At 49.5% G+C, this 22637-nt stretch overlaps 1 protein-coding gene across 1 annotated transcript in view; it reads right to left on the bottom strand.

Annotated features, from left to right (window-relative positions):
• KIF6 (kinesin family member 6) overlaps nucleotides 1–22637 on the bottom strand; it is a 392667-nt gene that overhangs the window by 23478 nt on the left and 346552 nt on the right. Inside the window, exon 16 of the mRNA XM_061146073.1 lies at nucleotides 10913–10963. Within this exon, the coding sequence (XP_061002056.1) occupies nucleotides 10913–10963 (51 nt within the window). The remainder of the gene's footprint in view (nucleotides 1–10912; nucleotides 10964–22637) is intronic.

Below are 22637 nucleotides of genomic sequence, written 5' to 3' on the forward strand. Positions count from 1 at the left end.
GAATAGTTAATGTGAGGTGGCGCCAGGGTAGTGAAAGGATCTGGGAAAGAAAGCTGGGACTCGGGGACTCAGGCAGCCAGAATGAGGGCACAGCGTACCCCCAAGACACAAGCCATCCGCATTACCATGGGAACCAAAGGGGCCTCTCTGCCAAAGTGATGTTTGCCGAGTGAAATGCATTGTAACCCCACCAGGAGACAGCCCCTGGCTACTTCTGCTGCTTCCTGAGGCTTGGCTTATCAGCCGTCTCTCAAGAGAAAGAGGGGCTGGGAGTTCAGTGGGAACCAGACAAAGTGGCTGAGCAGGAACAGAGGCAGGGGGAGCAAGTAAAGGGCAGTTGGGCTTCATGGGTCTCCGTGACCACTGGGCCTGCGGCCAGCGACAGGGCCTCTGGTCGCCTGACAGTCACCTCCTTTCAAGCCAGGCCCCTGGCTGGGACGGCAGCACAGGAGGTCACACTGTGGGCAGCCGGCCCCCAAACAACACACAAGTGAAGAAGGAGGGCTTAATTCCAGCGGCTGTGGGTCTGAATGTCACATACAGAGGAAGCCCCCGCGTAGTCAAAGAGTAACCGGCACTTCAAGCAGGGCCCGCACATTCCCAGGGTGACCCTACTACCTCTGATGAGTCAGGTGTTGGGGAATCAGCAGCATAAAGAAAAGAGGGGCGCTGGTGGGGAAGGCCAGCCTCCTGTGGGTCTGCTTATACCTGGCGTGATTTTGGGGGCACTGGAAAGATCACCTCCCTGCACCCTACACCCCCCACCCTCCCAAAACTCTCCTATAGTCAGTCCATGTCTGAAATGTGTGAATCTCACTTCTTTTGTTCATGGGCTCTTTACTGGGGTGAACCTGTGAATCACCTAAGGAGCCTGTAAAAGCAAGAGACCACTGGGCCCTACCCCAACACATGGAGTTAGGATTTGATGGCAGATGCCCCCTGTGATTCAGTGCCCACCCTTTGTTAAGAAACTGCTCAAGGGACTTCACTGGCAGGCCAGTGGTTAAGACTTAGCCTTCCAACGCAGGGGGTGTGGGTTCAATCCCTAGTCAGGGAGCTGAGACCCCCACATGCCTTTTGGCCAAAAAACCAAAAGCATAAAGCAGAAACAGTATTGTAACAAATTCAATAAAGACTTTACAAATGGTCCACATCAAAAGAGTCTTAAAAAAGAATCTTAAAAAAAAAAAAAAAGAAACCGCTCAAGGCTCTACATCCAGTTTCAATGCAAGTACTTCATGTGGGAGTCACCAAGGATGCCAGATCTGCAGGGGTTCAAGTAAGACGCTCTACGGGGGCCTGAGTGGCACTTTACCCCCCGCCCACCTTCCAGATCTTTGGAAACCACTGTGGGGTGAAGGGGCTCAGGGCTTTGCAGCAAGAAGTCACGGTCTCTGTGGGGCTGGAGTTGCCTGCACTTGCCCCTCTCAGGTGGAGGATAAAATCTGAACATGTGACTCTCTGAGGCTCTTCTATAGCAGCTCCCATCACAGACAGGGAAACTGAGTTCTGACAGTGGAAGTGAGCTTCTCCAGGATCACACTGCAGGTAAAAAGAGCCAGTCAGGACCCTGCTCTGCCTGATTTCAAAGCTGGTGCTTCTTCCTCTGCAAGTGACCCGCACAGTGAAGGCTTGCCACATGGCAGATCACTGAAGTCGGTATTGACTCGCCCTTGGTACTCTTTTGCGTGAATGCCTGTCTGATGTAGGGCTCGGGGGCTGAGAGAAACCCTCAGCCTCTCCCCCGTGTGCTGGCCTGTGTGGACTGCCCTTTCCTAACCGAACCCACCGCCTGCGCCCTGATCCCACTTGGCATTTGCAGCTCACCCGCTGGGTGTGAGGAACGGTCTCATCCACATTACCCACAGGAGCCTGGCGCCTGAAGTCAGCCCCCAGAACACCCCGACCCAGCCTGCTTGTCTCCTTAACTGTCTGCTAGGAGTCTCAAGGGAGGCAGGATTGACATTTCCAGCCAGGTACAACTGAAAGTCCCTTGGACTGCAAGGAGATCCAACCAGTCCATCCTAAAGGAAATCCTGAATATTCATTGGAAGGACTGACATTGAAGCTGACACTCCAATACTTTGGCCACCTGATGTGAAGAACTGACTCATTTGAAAAGACCCTGATGCTGGGAAAGATTGAGGGCAGGAAGAGAAGGCGATGACAGAGGATAAGATGGTTGGATGGCATCACCGACTTCATGGACTTGAGTTTGAGTAAACTCCTGGAGCTGGTGATGGACAGGGAGGCCTGGCGTGCTGCAGTCCATGGGGTCACAAAGAGTCGGACACAACTGAATGACTGAACTGAACTGAACTGAACAGCCAAAAGGGGCCCTGTGGGCTTCTGGCGAGCAAGGCCAGGGCCCTGTGTGGAGGAGGCTGTAAATTATGTGGCTCCCCCGTGGCAGACGAGACATCAGAGTCACGGAAGCATTCTGGTGGGTGGCCTCAGCTATCTGACTCAGGGTCCGCTTCCCAAACACCCACTCTGGGCCGCCCTTGGGCTAGACTGTCTCATAGAACCCAGGTAGCCCTGCCCCATCCCCTTTCAGAAGTCAGCATGCCTGTTCTCCCAAAGATGGATAATGTCAGTAGGCTCAATGACCATGACGGTCAGCAGCTCAGAGGCAAAGACTCTGGCTTCTCCATCAGACCATTTCCTGTTTAATGGCTCAAATGAATCGCCAACTGGAGTGATCACAGGCTGCCGGGCACCCGGTGCCGCCATCCATCTTGGTGCTGATTTTGCGCAACGCCGTTGCTGCCCGCGGCTGGCTCAGACTCAAGGGTGTGATGAATACCCTGCAGACCCAGGGCTGCGGCGGATCGTTTCTCTGGCCCCCACTCACCGCCGTCATCTTCCCTGAAGGGAGAATGGGGCGATTCCTGAGAGCACAGATGGCCATAGTGAAAGTGAAAGTGTCAGTCACTCAGTCCTGTCTGACTCTTTGTGACCCCAGGGGCTGTGCCTGTCAGGCTCCTCTGTCCATGGGATTCTCCAGGCCAGAAAACTGGAGTGGTTGCCATTCCCTTCATATGGTCAACAGTACAATCAAGATCCTTCCATATGCCTCTTTGAAGCACGGACTCTGCTCACAGAAGGCCGGCCACATCCCTTCCTGCCTGAGTCACCCCTTCAGCGCCCACTTTGGGCCTCTCTGCCACAAAAAGGCTGCCGAGATGGGGGCCTCTCTCTTTCCACGTTGCTCCCCTCACTGCATTCCTGGAGGAGGATGCAGCCCGCACAGAGGGTCAGTGTGGACTGGCGAGCAGTACAAGGGGGACCCCAGAAGCGCCCCGTGTTCACAGGAAGGCGTGTCTGGTTTCCTCTCTCACTTCCCGACCACAATCACCTCTGCTCAAACTGGAGCTCTCTCCTCCTCCTGTCTCTCCACAGCCCTTCCTGCTGGGACCCCAGCTGCCCCTCCACTTTCTCCTCAGCGTTCTCTGGTTGCACCACCCAGAGCCCGGCACAGTGACCCTCTTTCTGAGGGTCCTGGCATCCCCCACTCTGCCCGGGGCAGGTCTGTGCAGAGGCTGCTCCTTCCTGCATCCAGTCCACGGAGGCTGCCTCACTCTTCAGAAGTGCCCACCATTCTGAACTCAGGGTTTCTCTCCGGGCATGAGTCCCTTAGCAATTCTACCCACTGTCATTTTAGCCTCACTGACCAGTGGTGACCACATGCCTCAATCTTGGTGCCTTTTCAGAGAGACATTAGCAGGAAGCTTGGGATCCCTAAAATCCATCACACTGGACCCAGCATCTCCTGCATTGGCAGGTGGATTCTTTACCACTGAGCCACCAGGGAAGCCCAACACCAGTATTTTCAAAGCACCACTTAGAGCTTCTTCTTGGTTATTTGGAACACACAGCACCCATCATTTGTATCTGAGCACAGACAACCCTGGTTTCCCCAAACTCATCATCAGTTTCTTTGGGGGAAGTGGGAGGGTCTCACGCAGCTCCACTACACTGGCAATAGCGTAGGACCTACCAAACACTGAGAGCTTTCCTGGGCTGAGACTGGCCAAGCACCAGGGCAGGTGGAGTAGATGGCCATGACACATTTTAATCCAGCATATGAGGTTGAGGGGTTAGAATTCTGTCTTCTGTGTTTGATTGCTACCAATGGAACATGTCCCCCTGCCCACCTGCCGCCCCCCACCCCCCCAGCCCCTGGCTCCAAATTCACATGCTGAAATTGAAGCCCTAACTTGATGATATCTGCTGATGGGGCCTTTGGGAGGTAATTTGGTCATGAGGGTGGGGCCCTCATGAATGAGATTAGTGCCTTTCTAAGAGGAGATCAGTGATCTAGCTTGATCTTTCCACTATGAGAGGACACAATGAGAAGACAGCAGTCTGTACCCAGGAGAGGGCCCTCATCAGAACCTGACTGTGATCTAGGCTTCCAGCCTCCACAACTGAGAGGGAGGAAGGTTATTGAAAGCTACAGAACTTTTTTTTTTTCTCCCCAAACAAAGGCTTAGTGGTAAGAAGAGAAACAGAAGTTGTTTTGGGTGATCCAGGTGAAAACCTGGGGGTGCTGCCATTTGTACCCTGGGTTCTCTCACCCTTGTGGGGTCCCACAGAGCCCATTCTGAAAACCACTGAGCGGCCTGATCCAGGAGGGTCCCTGCAGTTGTCTCCATCAGGGGTTCCTTTCCATATCCTGGAATTCCTGGTCTGGATCATACTAGGTGCTCAGTCAAATCTGCTGAATAAATTGATGACAGTCTGGCTTTTTGTTTTCTCTCAGATTTGTTGTTCCCAGGCTCAGAATTCCAAAAGAGTATTTCAAGACTCAGTCTTAAACAGTTTTCCACCGAATGGCAGAAGGTGGCAATGGCAGCGGCCTGTGTGTGGAGCACAGCTGGGATGCCACGAGAGGTCACTGCGGGGATTCTGTTTGGGAGACAGAAGCTTCTCAGAGCACTCGGAGCTGGAACAGGGAGGAGCCGTCAGGGTCAGGGCCCCTCCCAGCCCTCCTGGAGGCCCTGCTGGGATTCAGCGCTCTCTCTGTCGGTCTTCAGGTCAGGTTAGTGGGCCCTGCCCGGTGGTCATTCGAGGGCCCAAGGGGCACTGCAGCCCCTGTGGGCTGCCGTCAGGGGCTGCTTCTGCAGGGTGAGTGGCCAGCGTGGGGCTCCCAGGCGGCCCCAGATACCGCTGGGCACTGTCTGCAGCAGGTTTACTCAGAGGCGGCAGGAGCACCATCCCCCCCGGATGGGGCTGCAGGTGTGTGTACCCAGAGGAGGCGCCCAGTGCAGGGGATGGGTGCAGGCTTGGGTGGGTGGGTGCGTGAGGGGGGTCCCCAGGGTGGTGCAGACTATTTACTCATCAGTCAAGTAGTGAATGCTGAGGAACACATGCTCCTGCCTGGGGCTTTCTTTTCCTAAAAGGCCTCTCCGACCAAGACTTCCTTCCTTGCTCTAAAATGTCCAGTGGCTCAACTGCCTGTGAGGGAAATGTTCAGGTTCAAGGCTCTCAATGAACTGGCCCACCTCACCCTTTTAGCCTTTTATCTGGAAGATTTCAGATCAGCTCCCCACAGAGCCATCCTCTCCCTGCCTCCTCCACACACAAAACAAACACATACCACACACATACACCCCCATGCATAAACACACACGCTACAAACACACAGACACCCCCCCATACACATATACACACACTGACTACATACGTGCATATCCCCACATACATAAACATAGATACCACACCCATATACCCCCTATGCATTAACACACACACTACAAACACACACACACCCCCCATACACATACACACACACAGACTACATACATACATATCCCCACATACATAAACATAGATACCACACACATACACCCCCATGCATAAACATACACATTATAAACACACACACACCTCCCATACACATATACACACACTGACTACATACATACATATCCCCACATACATAGATACCACACACATATAGCCCCATGCATAAACACACACACTACAAACACACATACACCCCCCATACACATATATACACACAGACTACATACATACATGTTCCCACATACATAAACATAGATACCACACACATACACCCCCATGCATAAACACACACACTACAAACACACATACACCCCCATACACATATATACACACAGACTACATACATACATATCCCCACATACATAAACATAGATACCACACACATACACCCCCTATGCATTAACACACACACTACAAACACACATACACCCCCCCATACACATATATACACACAGACTACATACATACATATCCCCACATACATAAACATAGATACCACACACATACACCCCCTATGCATTAACACACACACTACAAACACACATATACCCCCCATACACATATACATATATACCACACACATACACCCCTATGCATTAACACACACACTACAAACACACATACACCCCCCCATACACATATACACACACTGACTACATACATACACATCCCCACATACATATACATAGATACCACACACATACACCCCTATGCATTAACACACACACACTACACACATACACCCCCATACACATATACACACAGACTACATGCATACATATCCTCCACATACATATACATATATACCACACACATACACCCTACATTCATACATTTATATCTCTCTCATACACACACTATACACACACACATCCCTCCACATACATATACACACATACCACACACACTAAATATACACCCCCCACATACATACACATCACACATACCCCCCACATACATATAAATGTATACCACACACACACATACACACACACACATATATCCTGCTGCTGCTGCTAAGCCGCCTCAGTTGTGTCCCCATAGATGGCAGCCCTCCAGGATCCTCCATCCCTGGGATTCTCCAGGCAAGAACACTGGAGTGGGTTGCCATTCCACACACACCCTACATTCATACATACACACATATATCACATACATTACATACACACATATCCCACATAAACATACACACCACACACACATCCTACATTCATACATATACACATATATCGCACACACTACATACACACATACCCCCACATACATACACATACATATCACACACACACCCCCTACATTCATACATACATATATCTCACACACAAACTACATGCACACATATGCCCCACATACATATACGTATACACATGTACAGCACACACACGCACGCACACCCCAGCCCCCTCTGCCCCCACGCTCCTCTCTGAGGTTCTGAGTCCTGCCCATTCTTCCGGGCTTGGCTCAGGCCCACGGCCCTGGTGACACCTCGGGGCCCACTCTCTGCTCAGTTCTCTGAGCCCCAAGGGCCTGGTGCACGCTCTCACCTGTCACATTTCACATGCCTCTCAGCAGTGCCATGTGCCTTTTAAATTTTAATCACAGGCACTTGGTAGAATTCTGATGGTGAGCTGAAGGAGAGCCAGCCCCGATCAAATACTGCTCAGCAGAGACACTTGAGAGAGAGGGCACAGCCCTGCGTCCTGGGGCGGCTTCTCCCCGTCCTGCTCCTGCTCCATGTGGCCATCAGAGGGCTGGGCGCCCGGCGCGCATCACCTCGCTGCTCCCAGAGACACCCTCAGCGAGTCACGCGCTCCTGATGGGCCTCTCGCTTCTATAGAGGGTCGAGGCGAGAACCATCTTGTGGGACAACATTTCAGCAACCTCTGCAAAACTGCAGCTGACGATGACGTTCACTGTGTCAGAGTCCTCTATACAAAGGTCCTCACAATAAATTCTGCTTTGTGTTTAGTTCCAGAAGAAATTCTGTTTCTGTAGATAAATTAGCATGCTTCCTGTTGTCAGAAAATGAAAACCATGGAACTCTGGGTGCTCCTCTTTCTGCTCTGTGGCTAGATAAGACAGAGTCGGATTTACTGCCTGCACGCTGTAATCTGCTCAGCTGTGGGGTCCAAAGGCATTTACTCCTTCTACTTCCTTTAAATGGACTTATTTTATGTTCATATGTCTCATTACACTTTTGTAAGATGCGTGAGTCTCAGAGTCATCTGGGGAAGCGTTGACTCTGGCCTGTTTATTGCCTGTGCCAGCTGCTGCGGGGACAGAGATGAATTCGACGGCACCTAGCTTCCCAGGAGCTCGTATTTTCATGTGGAGAATAGATATGGAGATAAATAATTACAGGACAAGGGTGGTGCTCCAGCAGAGGTGCCTGAGGCTGGAGGACAATCAGACTGGGGAGAAGGGGGCAGGCGAGGCTCTGTGGGGAAGGTCAAAGTTGACTTGATTCGGGGCTACAGTGGGAAGAGGAGAGTGGATAGAACAATGTGTGAGTGCTGTCCCGTCAGTCGTGTTCGAATCTTTGCAACCCCAGGGACTGTAGCCCACCAGGCTCCTCCGTCCATGGGATTCTCCAGGCAAGAATACTGGAGTGGCTTGCCATGCCCTCCTCCAGGAGATCTTCCCAACCCAGGGACTGAACCCAGGTCTCTAACGTCTTCTGCATTGGCAGGCGGGTACTATATTACTAGTGCCACCTGGAAAGCCCCATGGCATCTCTCACCTCACCATTAAACCTCTGCTTTTCGAGACTGCCTTTCTGCAAATTTTCTTGGGCATATGTCTACGCCCACAAACAGAGATGCATGCTTATGCAAAATACATGAGAAAACCTCTCCTGCTCAGACTCACTCGTTACTCCTGAACCCCCCCACCCCCCAAAATCCCAAACCCAACCAACCAACCCCTGCCTGCACATTCATGGAAACTTAGGGACATGGAAGCAAAAGAAAGAAATACTACCAAAGGGAATGTTAGAAATGAAGGGAGAGTAGACAGGAGAAGAAGCACACAAAGAAATATAACAGAAAGGGAAGGGACCGCCATACGAACAAACCCACAGGAGTGGAAGGGCGAGAGCGGGCGTGGTCACCGCCTCATCGCTCCACCGAAGCCCGAACTACAGAACGTCAGGAAGCCAAATGCCCTGAGTGAGTCGTCTTTGGTCTTACAGAAGCTGTGCGTCCCGGCCTTCAGCCCCAACGCTAGTCTGAAGGGCGAGGGTTAAGGCGGGAAATGGCGCTGTAAGTGACCTGCTGCATGGAGACTTTCTCTCGAGGGGAAGTTTCTGAACTGAGGGCCCCTGGGGCACAGCGCACCGGTGGGTCCGCAGACCCGTCAGACAAGCTCCCGAGGCGCCTGGATAGCGACGTGGCGTCTGATCTCAAGATGGCCGCTGGAGACCGACCCACTTCCTCTTTAGTTGGGATAGTCGGCTTTTAAGATAAACAGGCATTTCAAATGTTCTTAATTAGACTCAGCCACAGTGTTTTTCGTTTGAGGTTTGCTGATTACTTCGGGTGAAGCTGGGCCCTGCTGAACCTGACACCGGCTACACTTTGGAAGAAGGCTCCAGAGAGGTGAGCGGAGGAACTGAGGAGGAGCCCTGCTGTTGAAGACACGTGGCAGGGCTGGGACCGGGGGAGCAGAAAGCCTGGAGCACGTCCTGCCCTGGGAGCCATGGAAACGGCTCCCCAGGCCCTAGAGCAACAGTGCCCTTGGAATGATCTGAGTGGCATTTTCCACATCATTGTTTCTGCTCAACAAGCATCACGGATACTGGAGAAGAGGCCTATGGGGCAGCCCCAGGGATAACTCCCCATTCAGTGACCTGCACCTCGACACAGCTTCCACCGGAGGTTCTTGTGCCCCTTCCAAGCCTGGCCCTGGGAGTGAGGACCCCAGGAGCCCTGCTGCATTTGGAGGAAGGTGCTCTGCTGACCCTGCACAGAATCTCAGCTCCAAGCCCCTGCACAGGCCTCTGGCAAGAGAAGGGAAGCCCCTGCACATCTGCCCGACCCTTCAGTCCCAGGCCCAACAGGCAAAAGCTTGGGTTCTGTCTGTGTGTCTTAGGCTTCCTTGTTGTATGTTTCTGATGTAATCGCTAGTTATTTGATATGATCATTGTTATGACCGAAAGTGAACAACCAACCTCCCCCTTAATCCAAGTTACTCGAGTCAAATGGATTACCCTCGTGATGCTGGGGCTCAGCTCTGTAGCCCCCAGAGACCCTGGGTGCAAGGTTTCTCCAGCTATAGGTGATTCCAGGGGTCAGACATTCTCAAGGGGGACCCCCTTGTTTGGAATACAAGAATAGCTTATTTAATCAAAGCTCTAGAAGGCTTGATCCCCAGCTAGGTGGTGAGGACACGGGGGTCCTGCCCAGGAACACTGCTCCGCCAGCTTTCCAGGGAGCTGAACGCGCTCCCTGGGTGACTTTCCTGGGTTGGGTATCACAAGGGGGCATTTTCAGTGGATGCCCACAGCCTTTCAGAATATCACTCTATTGGTTTAGTGCTTGCATTCTGGGCCCATCATTGCTGTGGGCAGTAAATAGCATGCGGACCAAGGGCGCCCAGGGTGGACTCAGAGGCCTGGTTCAAGTCCTAGTGCCAACAGTTGCTAGCCTGTGACCCTGGGCAAGCCACTGAATCACCTGCATCCAGAAAAGGCTCTGACCTCAGGACTGCTGGGCACACAAACAGTGCACAGAGAGCATTCAGCCACCGGGAGCTGTTTTCACCACCAATTGTTCCTTCTGGGATTAGCTGGTCATGGTTCTAGAAAGCTCCGAGTAGGACCCTGGGGGGCTGGGATATAGCCGGTGAGTTCAGGTTGGAATGTGGGGTGGAAAAGGTCAGAAAATGAGGCAGCCGCTGGGAGGGTGGGTGCCAGGGGCTGACCGCCGGACGCAAGCACATTGGAGGCGGAGCCTGGCGCCAGAGAGGAGGGGCGTCCAGAGGAAGCCGCCCCGACAGCGGTCCTCCCCACCCCTGACCTTCCTGAGGGCCAGCGAGGCGTGGGTTCCCCAGGTCAGCCTGTGCGACCTTCACTGTCCGTCTGCAGGCCCCACCCTGTACCCACCTAGAGCCACCTGCTGCACGTGCCGCTGGGTGATCTCCTCCTTCAGGCGACCTGTCAAAGACACAGAGGAAAGCCCTGGTGAGTCCTCAGCGGGCTGGAGGAAGAGGTGGCCTTGGAAGCAGGTGGCGAGTTAGAGACCTTAGGCAGCGTGAGAAGGACAAAAGTGGGCACAGGGACCTCTCCTCCCTGGAGACTCCGTGCTCCCAGTGCAGGGGTGGGTCCTGGGTTCGAACCCTGGTCAGGGAACTAGATCCCACATGCCACAGTTGAAGACCCCACACGCTGCAAATAAGACCTGGCACAGAAAAATAGATAAATAAAGATTTTTTAAAAGGTGGGTACAGCTTCCATGAAGAGCCCCTTCATGCCCTGGATGTCTGGAAGAAGAGGCTGCAGAGACCAGGCCCCAGCACATCAGTGCAAGCACACATTCCACCTTTGGGGACAGTATCTGCGGGTTCAGTCATCTCAGTCTGTCCCTCATAACTTTACTGGGGCTATAGTCTCTTAAATAGCTCTGTATGTCCATTATTAATGCAGGGGGAGGCAGGATTTGATCTTCTAATAATTTATTGGGCCCCCTTGAAATCAGCTTCTTTCTTTTCAGCTATAAAGAAACTGTGTCAAATAAAAAAATACTGTGGTTTTACTGGACGATAACATTCATATGGACACAACAGTTGGTCATTTGGTAGGAAACACGTCTAATGCCATATTGCATGAATACGGGTCTCATGGTTTCCCTGGTGTCTCAGACGGTAAAGAATCCATCTATAAGTTTGTTCGATCCCTGGGTCGGGAAGATCCCCTGGAGGAAATGGCAACCCACCCCAGTATTCTTGCCTGGAGAATTCCACGGACAGAGGATTCTGGCGGGCTACAGTCCACAGGGTCACAAAGAGTCGGACATGACTGAGGGACTAACATTTTCACTTTTCACAGTGAGCGGAACAAGGGAGGTGAGAGCACCACTGTACTCTGCAGTGGTCAGAATACAGTTGGTTATTTGTTCTAGGAGCTACTTTTTGTAAAGAACATTCATAAAACAGAAAATACTTATAAGATGGTAACCAGGCTGGTGAGGGGTCTGAAACCACACCATGTGAGAAATGGCTAAGGTGACTGGAGATGTTTAGACAGGAAAAAAAAAATATTTGGAGTTCTGGAGACAATGGCTGTCTTTAAAAATCTAAACATTGTTATATGGCTGAGGCAACAGATTTATTTCTGTCCTACTGCCGAGGGTAAAAGTCAAGTTGAACCAAGGCAGATTTGGGGCTCAGTATGGGGAAGAAAGAAATGGCTCACGAGGACTGTCTCCATGTGGATTAAGTTGTCTCAAAATGGACTAAATCTCCTGGCCAAGCAGTGGCCCCTCCTGAAGGCGCTCAAGCAGGAGCTGGGCAGCTACGTGCTGGGCTGTTGGATGGAGAATTCCTGCCTGGGGTAGGAGCTGGGACGGAATGACCGCCCGGCTTCCCCCATCTCTGAAGCTCCGTGATGCCGTGCTTGAGGCCTGGCTTCCGCGGCCGCCCTGGGGTTTGTTTATGTCCCAGGGCTCCACGCACTAGTTAACATGTCAGGGCTGTCTGTACTGCACATCCCACTTGGGATACGACATCAGGTCACGGGGATTTTGAGAGAGCCTGGGAACTTCACTGCTTCCTTTCCTCGTATAAAGTATGTTCTATGTCTCAGATGGCTTCCCAGGTGGTGCTAGTGGTAAAGAGCCTGCCTGCCAATGCAGGAGACTTTAGAGTAGGTTGGATCCCGGGGTCAGAATGATCCCCTGGAGGAGGGCACAGCAATCACTCCCGTATTCTTCCCTGGAGAATCCCATGGACAGAGGAGGCTGGTGGGCTATGGTCCCTAGTGTTGCAGAGTCGGACACGACTGAAGCGACTCAGCTAAAAGGTTAAAAGGCTACGCCCGAACTGAGTTTCCAGTGAAGTGGTCACAGGAGACCTGGTCATTCCCTGAAAGTTCTAGGGCATTCCTAGACTATTAAGGTTGGGAGGGATGGCAGAGGCCATTCAGTTTAATTTCCCCACCTAACTGAGGAGTCCCTTCTACAGAATGAAATGGTTATTTAACCTCTCACTTACATGTACTTGGGCTGTTCCACCGGTTAAACCATACATAAGGAATTACTGATGTGGTGTTGATGCATGACTCCTCGTAATTTTCCCATTTGGACTTGGTCTGTTCTCTGGAACAGCACAGAGAAAGGATCCTCTCTCATGGTCAGTGAGACCCCTTCATATATCTGAGGATGCTATGGTTTCTCCACTTAGACGTGTCCTCTCTGGGTTAAACATCCCCAGGGCCCTCAGCTCCACCTTGGAGACCACCATCTCCCGGGGTGTCACAGTGCAAGTCTGCCATGACTTCCAGCGTCCCCCCCAGAGACGACTAGGCAGAGAGAGGGAGCCAAGGACTGGGCAGAGCAATCCTCACACCCCAATTCCAAGTGGGGGCCATGAGAACGTAGGGACTGTGTTAGAAGGGAGTGGGGAGGTGGGAACCTGGCCCAAGGATGAGCACTGGATGAGCCTGGAGCCATCAGGACCTGAAACCTGGAACAGTCTCTTCCCCGTGTGATCATACTGTCTGTGCCAGCAGAGCCAAGTTGGGGGCACCAAGGCGGTGCTGGGCTGAGCCTCCAACATTGCTGACTTGATTTTTAAAGAAGCACGGCATACACACTCTTCAAATAAAAGGAGACAATGCTATGGCAAATGCAGTACTCCTTGAGGCCCCTCTCTTGATTTTGAGGAGGTCATCAAGGGCTTTCTCAGGTCCATATAGGGAGCACTGATGTTACGTGATTCCTGGATGGTTTCTTGGGTATCTGCACAGGTGCCTTGCACCACAAGCCTCTTATGTGCCTGGGTACTATGCTGTGCTTGGTCGCTCAGTCATGTCCGACTCTTTGCGACCGCAAGGACTGTAGCCTGCTAGGCTCCCCTGTTTATCGGGATTCTCCAGGCAAGAATACTGGAGTGGGGTGCCATGCCCTCCTCCAGGGAATCTTCCTGACCCAGGGATTGAACCCAGGTCTTCTGCACTGCACATGGATTCTTTTACCATCTGAGCTACCAGGGAAGCCCCATGTGCCTGGATGCCTCCCTCCTAATGAGACTGGACAATGACCTGCTCCTTTAGAGTCACATGGGGCTGCCTGCCCCTCTGGAAACTACCCCGATGACAACAAGCTTCCCCACCAGGAACATCCTCAACAGCTGGCTTCCCTGACAACTCGTCTCTCTGACCAGGTGCCTCCTCGTCTACATGCCTCCCACAGGGCCATTTTCCCAAGCCTGGTGGCAGTTTAGTTACTCAGTCGTGTCGGACTCTTTGCGACTCCAAGGACCTTAACCCGCCAGGCTCCTCTGTCCATGGGATTTCCCAGGCAAGAATACTGGAGTGGGTTGCCACTTTCCTTCTCCATTCCCAAGCCCTGGGGAAGCTATTTTGGAATGATAGGGTGAAAGATTCTCACTGTCCCAGCCTAGGAAACGATGCTCATGAAAATTAAGAGGGAGGTTTTGCCACCAGGACTGAGAGTTCTATAATCTCTGCAAACATAGACACCCACTCCCTGAATGGCAAGCCATACCTAGGGGACACGAGGTGGGTCATCAGAATGCCGCATACTGATAGAGGTAGGTTGAAAATGTGTTTAGTGATTCTCAGTTTTGGCCAATTTGGCTAACATCTACAAATCCGCCACATGGCTATTTTCGTTTTTGAGATCTTTGCCAACAAGCTTCTAAAGATAGCTTCATGGCTGATATCTAATTGCATTTTCCAACAGAGCCATTCTTCATGTGATGATAACAGTCTCTGTAATCGGCTGGATCTTGCAGCTCCATAGGTCCTGGCAAAAGGAGTTGAGGGGGATTGCAGAAATCACTCTGCATGCAGCTTGCTGTCATTAGCATGGTGATAAATCTGCTGCTTTTGGCCTGGGTTCCTGGACCCAGGTATGGAAAAGAGATGAAACGGAAACAGGACTCCCAACTCGAGGCAGGAGATGCCGCAGAGGGGAGGAGCGCTCTGCTTGTAGGAGAATGGTGGTAATTAGCAATTTGGTCTCCGGTAATTTACAACGGTACATGCTAGAAACACCTTCTCTCCCTTTCAGATTCATTAATTGACAGAGTAGGGGTGGCAGCAAGGGGTGCAGGAGTGCACAGAACTCCAGGAGAGATGCAGGACCTCAGAAACAGCCGCGGGGAGGGTACGTGCAGGCGGTGCACTTCTTGTACACAGTTTGTCTGTAGCAAGTGGTAGTTTATACGAGAGGTATAACCATTACGCAGAAGCAAAACTCAAATTTCACATTGATACTCAGTTTCCTGCATGAAACAATTTTCCTGAAGCTTCATACTTTATTTTGCAGGCATATTAGTTTGAAATCATGCACCAAGGGAAAGCGGCTTAGCTGGTCCGGACCAGAGCCCTTCACTTACGTTATCCCAGTACAGTTGTTGCAGGCTGTTTGTGCAGCTTCCCCCATGGGGTGCCTTATTGAGGATGTTGATGTTACAGTCAAGCAATACCTATTTATTGCTCCTTCACTGTGTTAAGCACTATGTTCTAAGTGCTGTGGAACATACAGAACTAGACTAATAGAAGTACTCCATTCCAGCTCAGGAAAGTTAGTTATGATGTGGTGGACGGTAAAACAGGTGGCCCATGTGCTCTTCCTTGAAAAAAGCTGAACCCACAGCAGGCCTTGCTCCTCCGTCATGGATGGTTTGCCTTCCTGCTGAGCCTGACTTTGGTTCTTCAACCCAGCACTTTGGGCAGTGATAACCAGTCAGTTGAAGTTGGACTTGAGATGAAGCAAACCTCTTTGCCATTTTGATTTATACTACAAAGTGATTACAAATGTGTAGGTCAAGAGTTGTTACTAAGGACTTCCCTGTGGCTCAGATGGTAAAGACTCTCCCTGCAATGCAGGAGACCTGGGTTTGATCCCTGAGTCGGGAAGATCTGGAGAAGGGCATGTCAATCCACTCCAGTATTCTTGCCTGGAGAATCCCATGGACAGAGGAGCCTGGCGGGCTACAGTCCATGGGGTTGCAAAGAGTCAGACACGACTGGGCGACTCACACTACACTACTACTAAGTTGTGTCCGATTCTTTACGACCCCATGGACTACAGCACACCAGGCTCCCCTGTCCTTCACCATCTCCCAGAGTTTGCTCAAACTCATGTCCATCGAGTCAGTAATGCCATCGAACCAGCTCATCTCCTGTTGTTTCCTTCTCCTCCTGCCTTCAATCTTTCCTAGCGTCAGGGTCTTTTCCAATGAGTTAGCTCTTCACATCAGGTGACCAAAGTATTGGAGCCTCAACATCAGTCCTTTTAATGAATATTCAGGGTTGATTTCCTTTAGGATTGACTGGTTTGATCTCCTTGACATGTAAGGGACTCTCAAGAATCTTCTCCAACACCACAGTTCAAAAGCATCAATTCTTCGGTGCTCAGCCTTCTTTATGGTCCAACTCTCACATCCATACACGACTACTGGAAAAACCATAGCTGTGACTATATGGACCTTTGTTGGAAAAGTGATGTCTCCACTTTTTAATACGCTGTCTACACTTGTCATAGCTTTTATTCCAAGAAGCAAGCATCTTTTAATTCTATGACTGCAGTCACTGTCTGCAGTGATTTTGATTCAAATTCAAATTCCAACAAGGTTACTTTCTAGGTTACTTAACATCTCTAATCCTCAATTTTATAATTTGAAAAATAGGGAATAATAATATAACTGTGATAATATCTGCTTCCTTGTATCTCCAGACTCTTGGATGGGATTAGAAGATAACGAACCAGCATCTGTGACGCAAGACACTAGCTTTAGGCATCGAGGCACTTTCAGACATATTGGAAGGAAACCATATTTATAAGGTGACAGACTCTGAAGGGCTCAACCTCGGTCATTGGTAGAGGGAAGTTGAAAGGAGGAAAAGGTGGGCTAGTGGTGCTGGGAAAGGCATCATTACTAAAGGTGAGATTTGAGTGGGTTCCAGAAAGAGCAAAGGGGTTATGGGGGGGTTGGGAAAGCCATTCCAGCCAAAGAGAGCCATTGGTGTAAGAGAGTGGAGAAGGCCAGGTGTAATTGGTGGAGGGAGGGGTTGAACGGGGGAGGACGGCTTATACTAGAGTCCTAGGTAATCCCGAAGGGCTTTGGACCCAGGTAGGAATCTCTTCTTCTATTTGACTACACTGCTATTGTATTGTAGCCCAGGGAAATCAAATGAAAATACACTTCAAGCAACCTAGATGCCCATCAGCAGACGAATGGATAAGGAAGCTGTGGTACATATACACAATGGAATATTACTCAGCCATTAAAAAGAATACATTTGAATCAGTTCTAATGAGATGGATAAAACTGGAGCGCATTATACAGAGTGAAGTAAGCCAGAAAGATAAACACCAATACAGTATACTAACGCATATATATGGAATTTAGAAAGATGGTAACAATAACCCTATATGCAAGACAGAAAAAGAGACATAGATGTATAGAACAGACTTTTGGACTCTATGGGACAAGGTGAGGGTGGGATGATCCAAGAGATTGAAATATATATATTATCAAGTGTGAAACAGATCGCCAGTCCAGGTTGGATGCATGAGACAAGTGCTTGGGGCTGGTGCACTGGGAAGACCCAGAGGGATGGGATGGAGAGGGAGGTGGGAGCGGGGGTTCAGGATGGGGAACACATGTAAATCCATGGCTGATTCATGTCAATGTATGGCAAAAACCACTACAATATTGTAAAGTAATTAGCCTCCAACTAATACAAATAAATGGAAAAAAAAAAGTAAAAAAAAAAAAAAAAAGAAAATACACTTCGGTAGCAGGACTGGGGTGTGTGGAGAACACAGGAAATGTTTACTGCAAGGGGCCTCTTTGAAAGGGAAGGTCTAGTTAGTGGTTCTGAATTTGGAGCATTGCTTTCAAGACTGTGACATGGAAGCTGGTTTCTCTGTGTTCTAAACAGAGGACTGTGATTACCATAGGCTGTATTCCCTGAGTGGTTTGTAAGGCTGTTAGTAAAAAGAATGGGCCTAGCATAAAGTAAGTGTGCAGTCTTAGATGAATTTCCAATAAATGAGTACATAAATCATTTGAAGCCTTAAAATCAGGCACCTGCATCTCCTCCTTGCTAATAAATATTTCATCAGGCTTTATCTAAACATGTTTGTGTAATTTGACAACCTAATCACCTCTTCCCACCTCAGCACTGGTGGGTAAGATTAAAAAAGACTATCGAGAAGGCTTTGCTGGGTTAGATGACAAGACATATTTCTGAAGACCAGAAGTGGGACAGAAATCACAGTGGAAAGCGGAGCTTAAGCCTTCAGCCTCAGGACTCTGGTCCAGAAGCAGGAAGAAGACCAAGAGTGTGCTGTGCAAGACACAGTTTGACGCCGCAGGTCGAGGGGAGACTCCCTGCCACCCAGCCTGTGAGCGAAAGGGGACCGAGGAAAACTTGTTCTTCCTGAGCTGCCCGGGGCTGAGTTCATACCCCACGCAGGCCCAAGAAGGAAGAAAGGGCAAACGCAGTCTCTGTTGGCTGAGCCGAGATGCCCACTGACTTTCTGACTGGGTCGGCCACAGCCCCATCCCAGTACCACTGGGAGCAGAGGCTTCGGATTGTCCTTCTTAGAGCTGCTTCTGGATTGGGGGCCTGGAGGGGCTGTCAGACAGAGAGGGGTGAGCACAGGGGGCAGGGAGAAAGAGAAAGAAAGTCGTTTTCATTAAAAATGAACCTGTCCACCCAAATGCCAAAATATAAGAATAAATCTAATGCTAAGAAAAGATGGCAAAATCAATAGTTGGGACATGAATTTGTGAGAGATGAAAAAGTAGTTTTCTGGACAGGCAGAAGAAGACATTTATTGATACAGAAGCACAGAGGGTTGAATTATTCTTACTCTTCCATTTACTGCATGCCATCCTCATCAGTCTGGAGAAAGCCTCATCTGTGTGTGTGTGTGTGTGTATGTGCACTTTTATCCCCGGGCTTTCCACCCCACCCCCATTTCTATTCTCCTCTTCCTCCAGGAGGCACACATACTAATTTGTTTGATGTGCATCTTTGTATCGTGTGTAATATTACGATCGGCATTATAAGGTTTCTATGTAATTTTTAAGTTATATAAGTAACATTGTGCTACAGATCTCATTCTGTTTCCTGCTTATTTATCAGTACTGTGTTTTTGACATCTTCCTCTTTTGCTATATGTGCATCTAGCTCTCAGTTTGTAATGCTACATACATTCCATAGTAAGTACCCCCGACTCCCAAATTTTACTTCCCTTTCTGGAGGCTGGAACAACTAGATTGCCCCCATTTCCATGAACAGAAATAGCACTGTGATGGCCATTCATCATGGAGTCTTGTAAGTCTGTGAGAAATCTCCTTTGCTGGGTCTCAGCAGATTGGTGTACTGAATTAACACTATTCTTCATCACAACTGTTCCAGTCTACACTCCCAAGACAGACTTCAAAATAAGCATGTTGAGAATACTCAAAGAGGTGAATGCAGGTGTAAGTTTTCTTTAAAAGGAACAAGAAATCATGCAGCAAATAGGTATTAATATAAATGAAATATGAGCAAGTGGATAGGAAAGAAATTCTGAAAAGAAAACTAGAATCATTGAAACAAACAAGAAGGGATAAGGGACTAAACCCCAGACTGGACATATTTTAAGGGTGAATTAGTGAACTGGGAGATAGTATAGAAAAATCCATCCCAAACACAGCACAGAAAAGCAAGAGGTAAAGCTGGCAAGAGCAGTTAAGAGTCATAGAGAAGCGACTGAGAGGCTTCATCATTAGTCTGATAAGAGTCCTGGGAGAAGGGAATGAGGCAATAGTGAAGAAGCAATATTTGAAAAGATAGCAGTTGAGATTTTTCCAGAATTGAAGGAAAACATAAGCCCTTGGGTTGACAGTGCACTCTGAGCATTGAGCAGGATAAATAAAAATAGACCTACCCCTGCACATATCATAGTGCAACTGCAGAACTTCAGGGGAAAAGAACCACTATTACCAGGCTCCAGGGAACCTGCAAAGAACAACTCAGACAACGGCCCCCCACCTCAGTGACAGCAAAGGCCCAGGAGACAATGGAGGGAAATAATTGTCAACCTGGATTTTATACACAGTCCAACTATCATTCATAGGTGAGGACACAAGAAAGTAATTTTCCATCGTAAGAGCACTAAACCTTCATTATGCACAGAGCCCCCTCTCCAACAGGGCTCACTGAGAGGCGGTCAGACAAGAGTGCATGGGCTCTGGAGCCAGGCTGCCTCGTCTGCAGACCAGCCAGGTCATCTGCTGGGCAGCTTCGGGTCAGTAGGCATGTTAGTGTGCCTCAGTTTTCTCATCTGCAAAATAGAGATAATGACAGTATCTGTTGAGAGGACTGAACTAGGTCACGTATGTAAAGTGCTTGGAAGATTGCCTGGCATATAACAAGAATTATACAAGTGTAGTTCGTGGCACATAGATGGGGAAACAATGGAAACAGTGACAGACTTTATTTTCTTGGGTTCCAAAATCTCTGCAGACAGTGACTGCAGTCATGAAACTGAAAGACATTTGCTCCTTGGAAGAAAAGCTATGACAAGCTAGACAGCATATTGAAAAGCAGAGACTTTGCTTTGCCACCAAAGGTCCATCTAGTCAAAGCTTTGGTTTTTCTAGTAGTCATGTATGGATGTGAGAGTTGTACCATAAAGAAAGCTGAGCGCCAATGAATTGATGCTTTTGAACTGTGGTGTTGGAGAAGACTCTTGAGAATCCCTTGAACTGCAAGGAGACCAAACCAGTAAATCCTAAAGGAAATCAGTCCTGAATATTCATTGGAGCTGAAGCTCCAATACTATGGCCACCTGATGCGAAGAACTGACTCATTGGAAAAGACCCTGATGCTGGGAAAGATTGAGGGCAGGAGGAGAAGGGGATGACAGAGGACGAGATGGTTGGATGGCATCACTGACTCAGTGGACATGAGTTTAAGTAAACTCCGGGAGTTGGTGATGGAGAGGGAAGCCTGGCGTGCTGCAGTCCATGGGGTAGCAAATGGTCGGACACGACTGAGTGACTGAACTGAACTGAGATACAGCAATGAGATCTGAGAGCCCAGCAAGCTGAAACAGGGGCCAGAGCCAGGTCCTGGGGTGGGAGTGGGGCCGGGGTGGGTGGGAATGACATCAGGAACCTGTGTAGCTCCAGAGCCCAGCACACTCCCCATGCCTCCCTCAGGGCCTCTTGTCATGTATGATGACAGAGGATGAGATGGTTGGATGGCATCACTGACTCGATGGACATGAGTCTGAGCAAGCTCTGGGAGATGGTAAAGGACAGAAAAGCCTGGTATGCTGCAGTCCATGAGGTCTCAAAGAGTCAGACACGACTGAGCAACTGAACAGCAAGGCAAGTGTAAAACCTTATTATGATGATCAGCAAGAAGAAAAATAAACTCAGACAAATATGGAAAATAAAAGAAACAAAGATGTACATAAAAAGTAGAGTATGTAAGTAAAAATATTCAGTAGCTACTAAAAACACTCCATGTGTGTGTTGTGTGTGTGTGTGTAAAAACTAAATTTTTAAGCAGCAAGAACGTTGGAGCTAAGGTGAGAGGATGTCCAAAGGGGAGTTGAAACAAGCTATAGTCCTGGTTGTGGGTGGAGGAGGGTGGATTTGTAACTGAGGACTTTGTTTCAGTAACCTTTTAATTCTAGAAGAATAAAAATATGTGCCATAGCAGTCAAATAATAGAGCATTAGAAAAAAGGCAGGGGAGAGCATTGTAGAGAGGGAAGGCTGCAATTTTAACAATTCAACACAGCAGGAAAGGAGGAAAAAAGAAGCAAAGAAGACAGTGGGGGAAAAAGGCATAAATAATCCTGTTTGGTCAAACAATGATAAGAACCTCCCATACATGTATATGTGTATAATCATGCATGTGTGTAAGAGTGTGTGTGTGTGTCTGTGTGTGCGCGCGCGTGCATGCACCCATATGCATGCACTTATGAGTGTGGAGGTGATCTGCACGGGAATCTACAAAGTTGCTCCACCTGCGGGTGGAAATGGGTGGAGGATGAATTGGGTGAGAAAGTGAGAGCCAAGTAAGATGAAAACAAAATCACACATCAATAAGTGAGTATGCCTTATGGTTTATGTAAAAGTGTATCTGTGTGTGTTTATGAAAAGAAATTAAAATTTAAAGACCCACTGCAGTATGCTTCAGATGTGATGCTATTGTAGCATGCTGAAAACTGTGCTGGGAGACCTGCCACACGTGAGGACTGAAAATATTCACGACCTGAGCTGCAGTGATAGGTTGGGGGCCATGGGGACTGTTTCGGCTTATTAGTCAGGGCTTTGTTATTGCTCAGGAACCTGACTGAGAAGGGGGAGGATGGAGGACGGAGAGTCAGGGAGAACCCAGAGCAGGAGCACGGTCCGAGAGCTTTCTCACTGGCCTGGGCTGGAGGAAGGCGTCCGAGAAGTCTGCAGCCCTCCCCCAGAGCAGAAGAAGTTGGGTCCTTCCCTGGGTTCCCTAGACACCAAGGTCCAGGGACGGAGCACAGGGAGGGAGACCAGAAATGGGCTAATGCTTGGCATGTGTTTTTAAGCCTTTTCATTCCAAAATGATATTTCAGTCCTCCGGAATTT

The sequence above is a fragment of the Dama dama genome, chromosome 7 (assembly GCF_033118175.1).
Source record: "Dama dama isolate Ldn47 chromosome 7, ASM3311817v1, whole genome shotgun sequence".
NCBI lineage: Eukaryota > Metazoa > Chordata > Mammalia > Artiodactyla > Cervidae > Dama > Dama dama.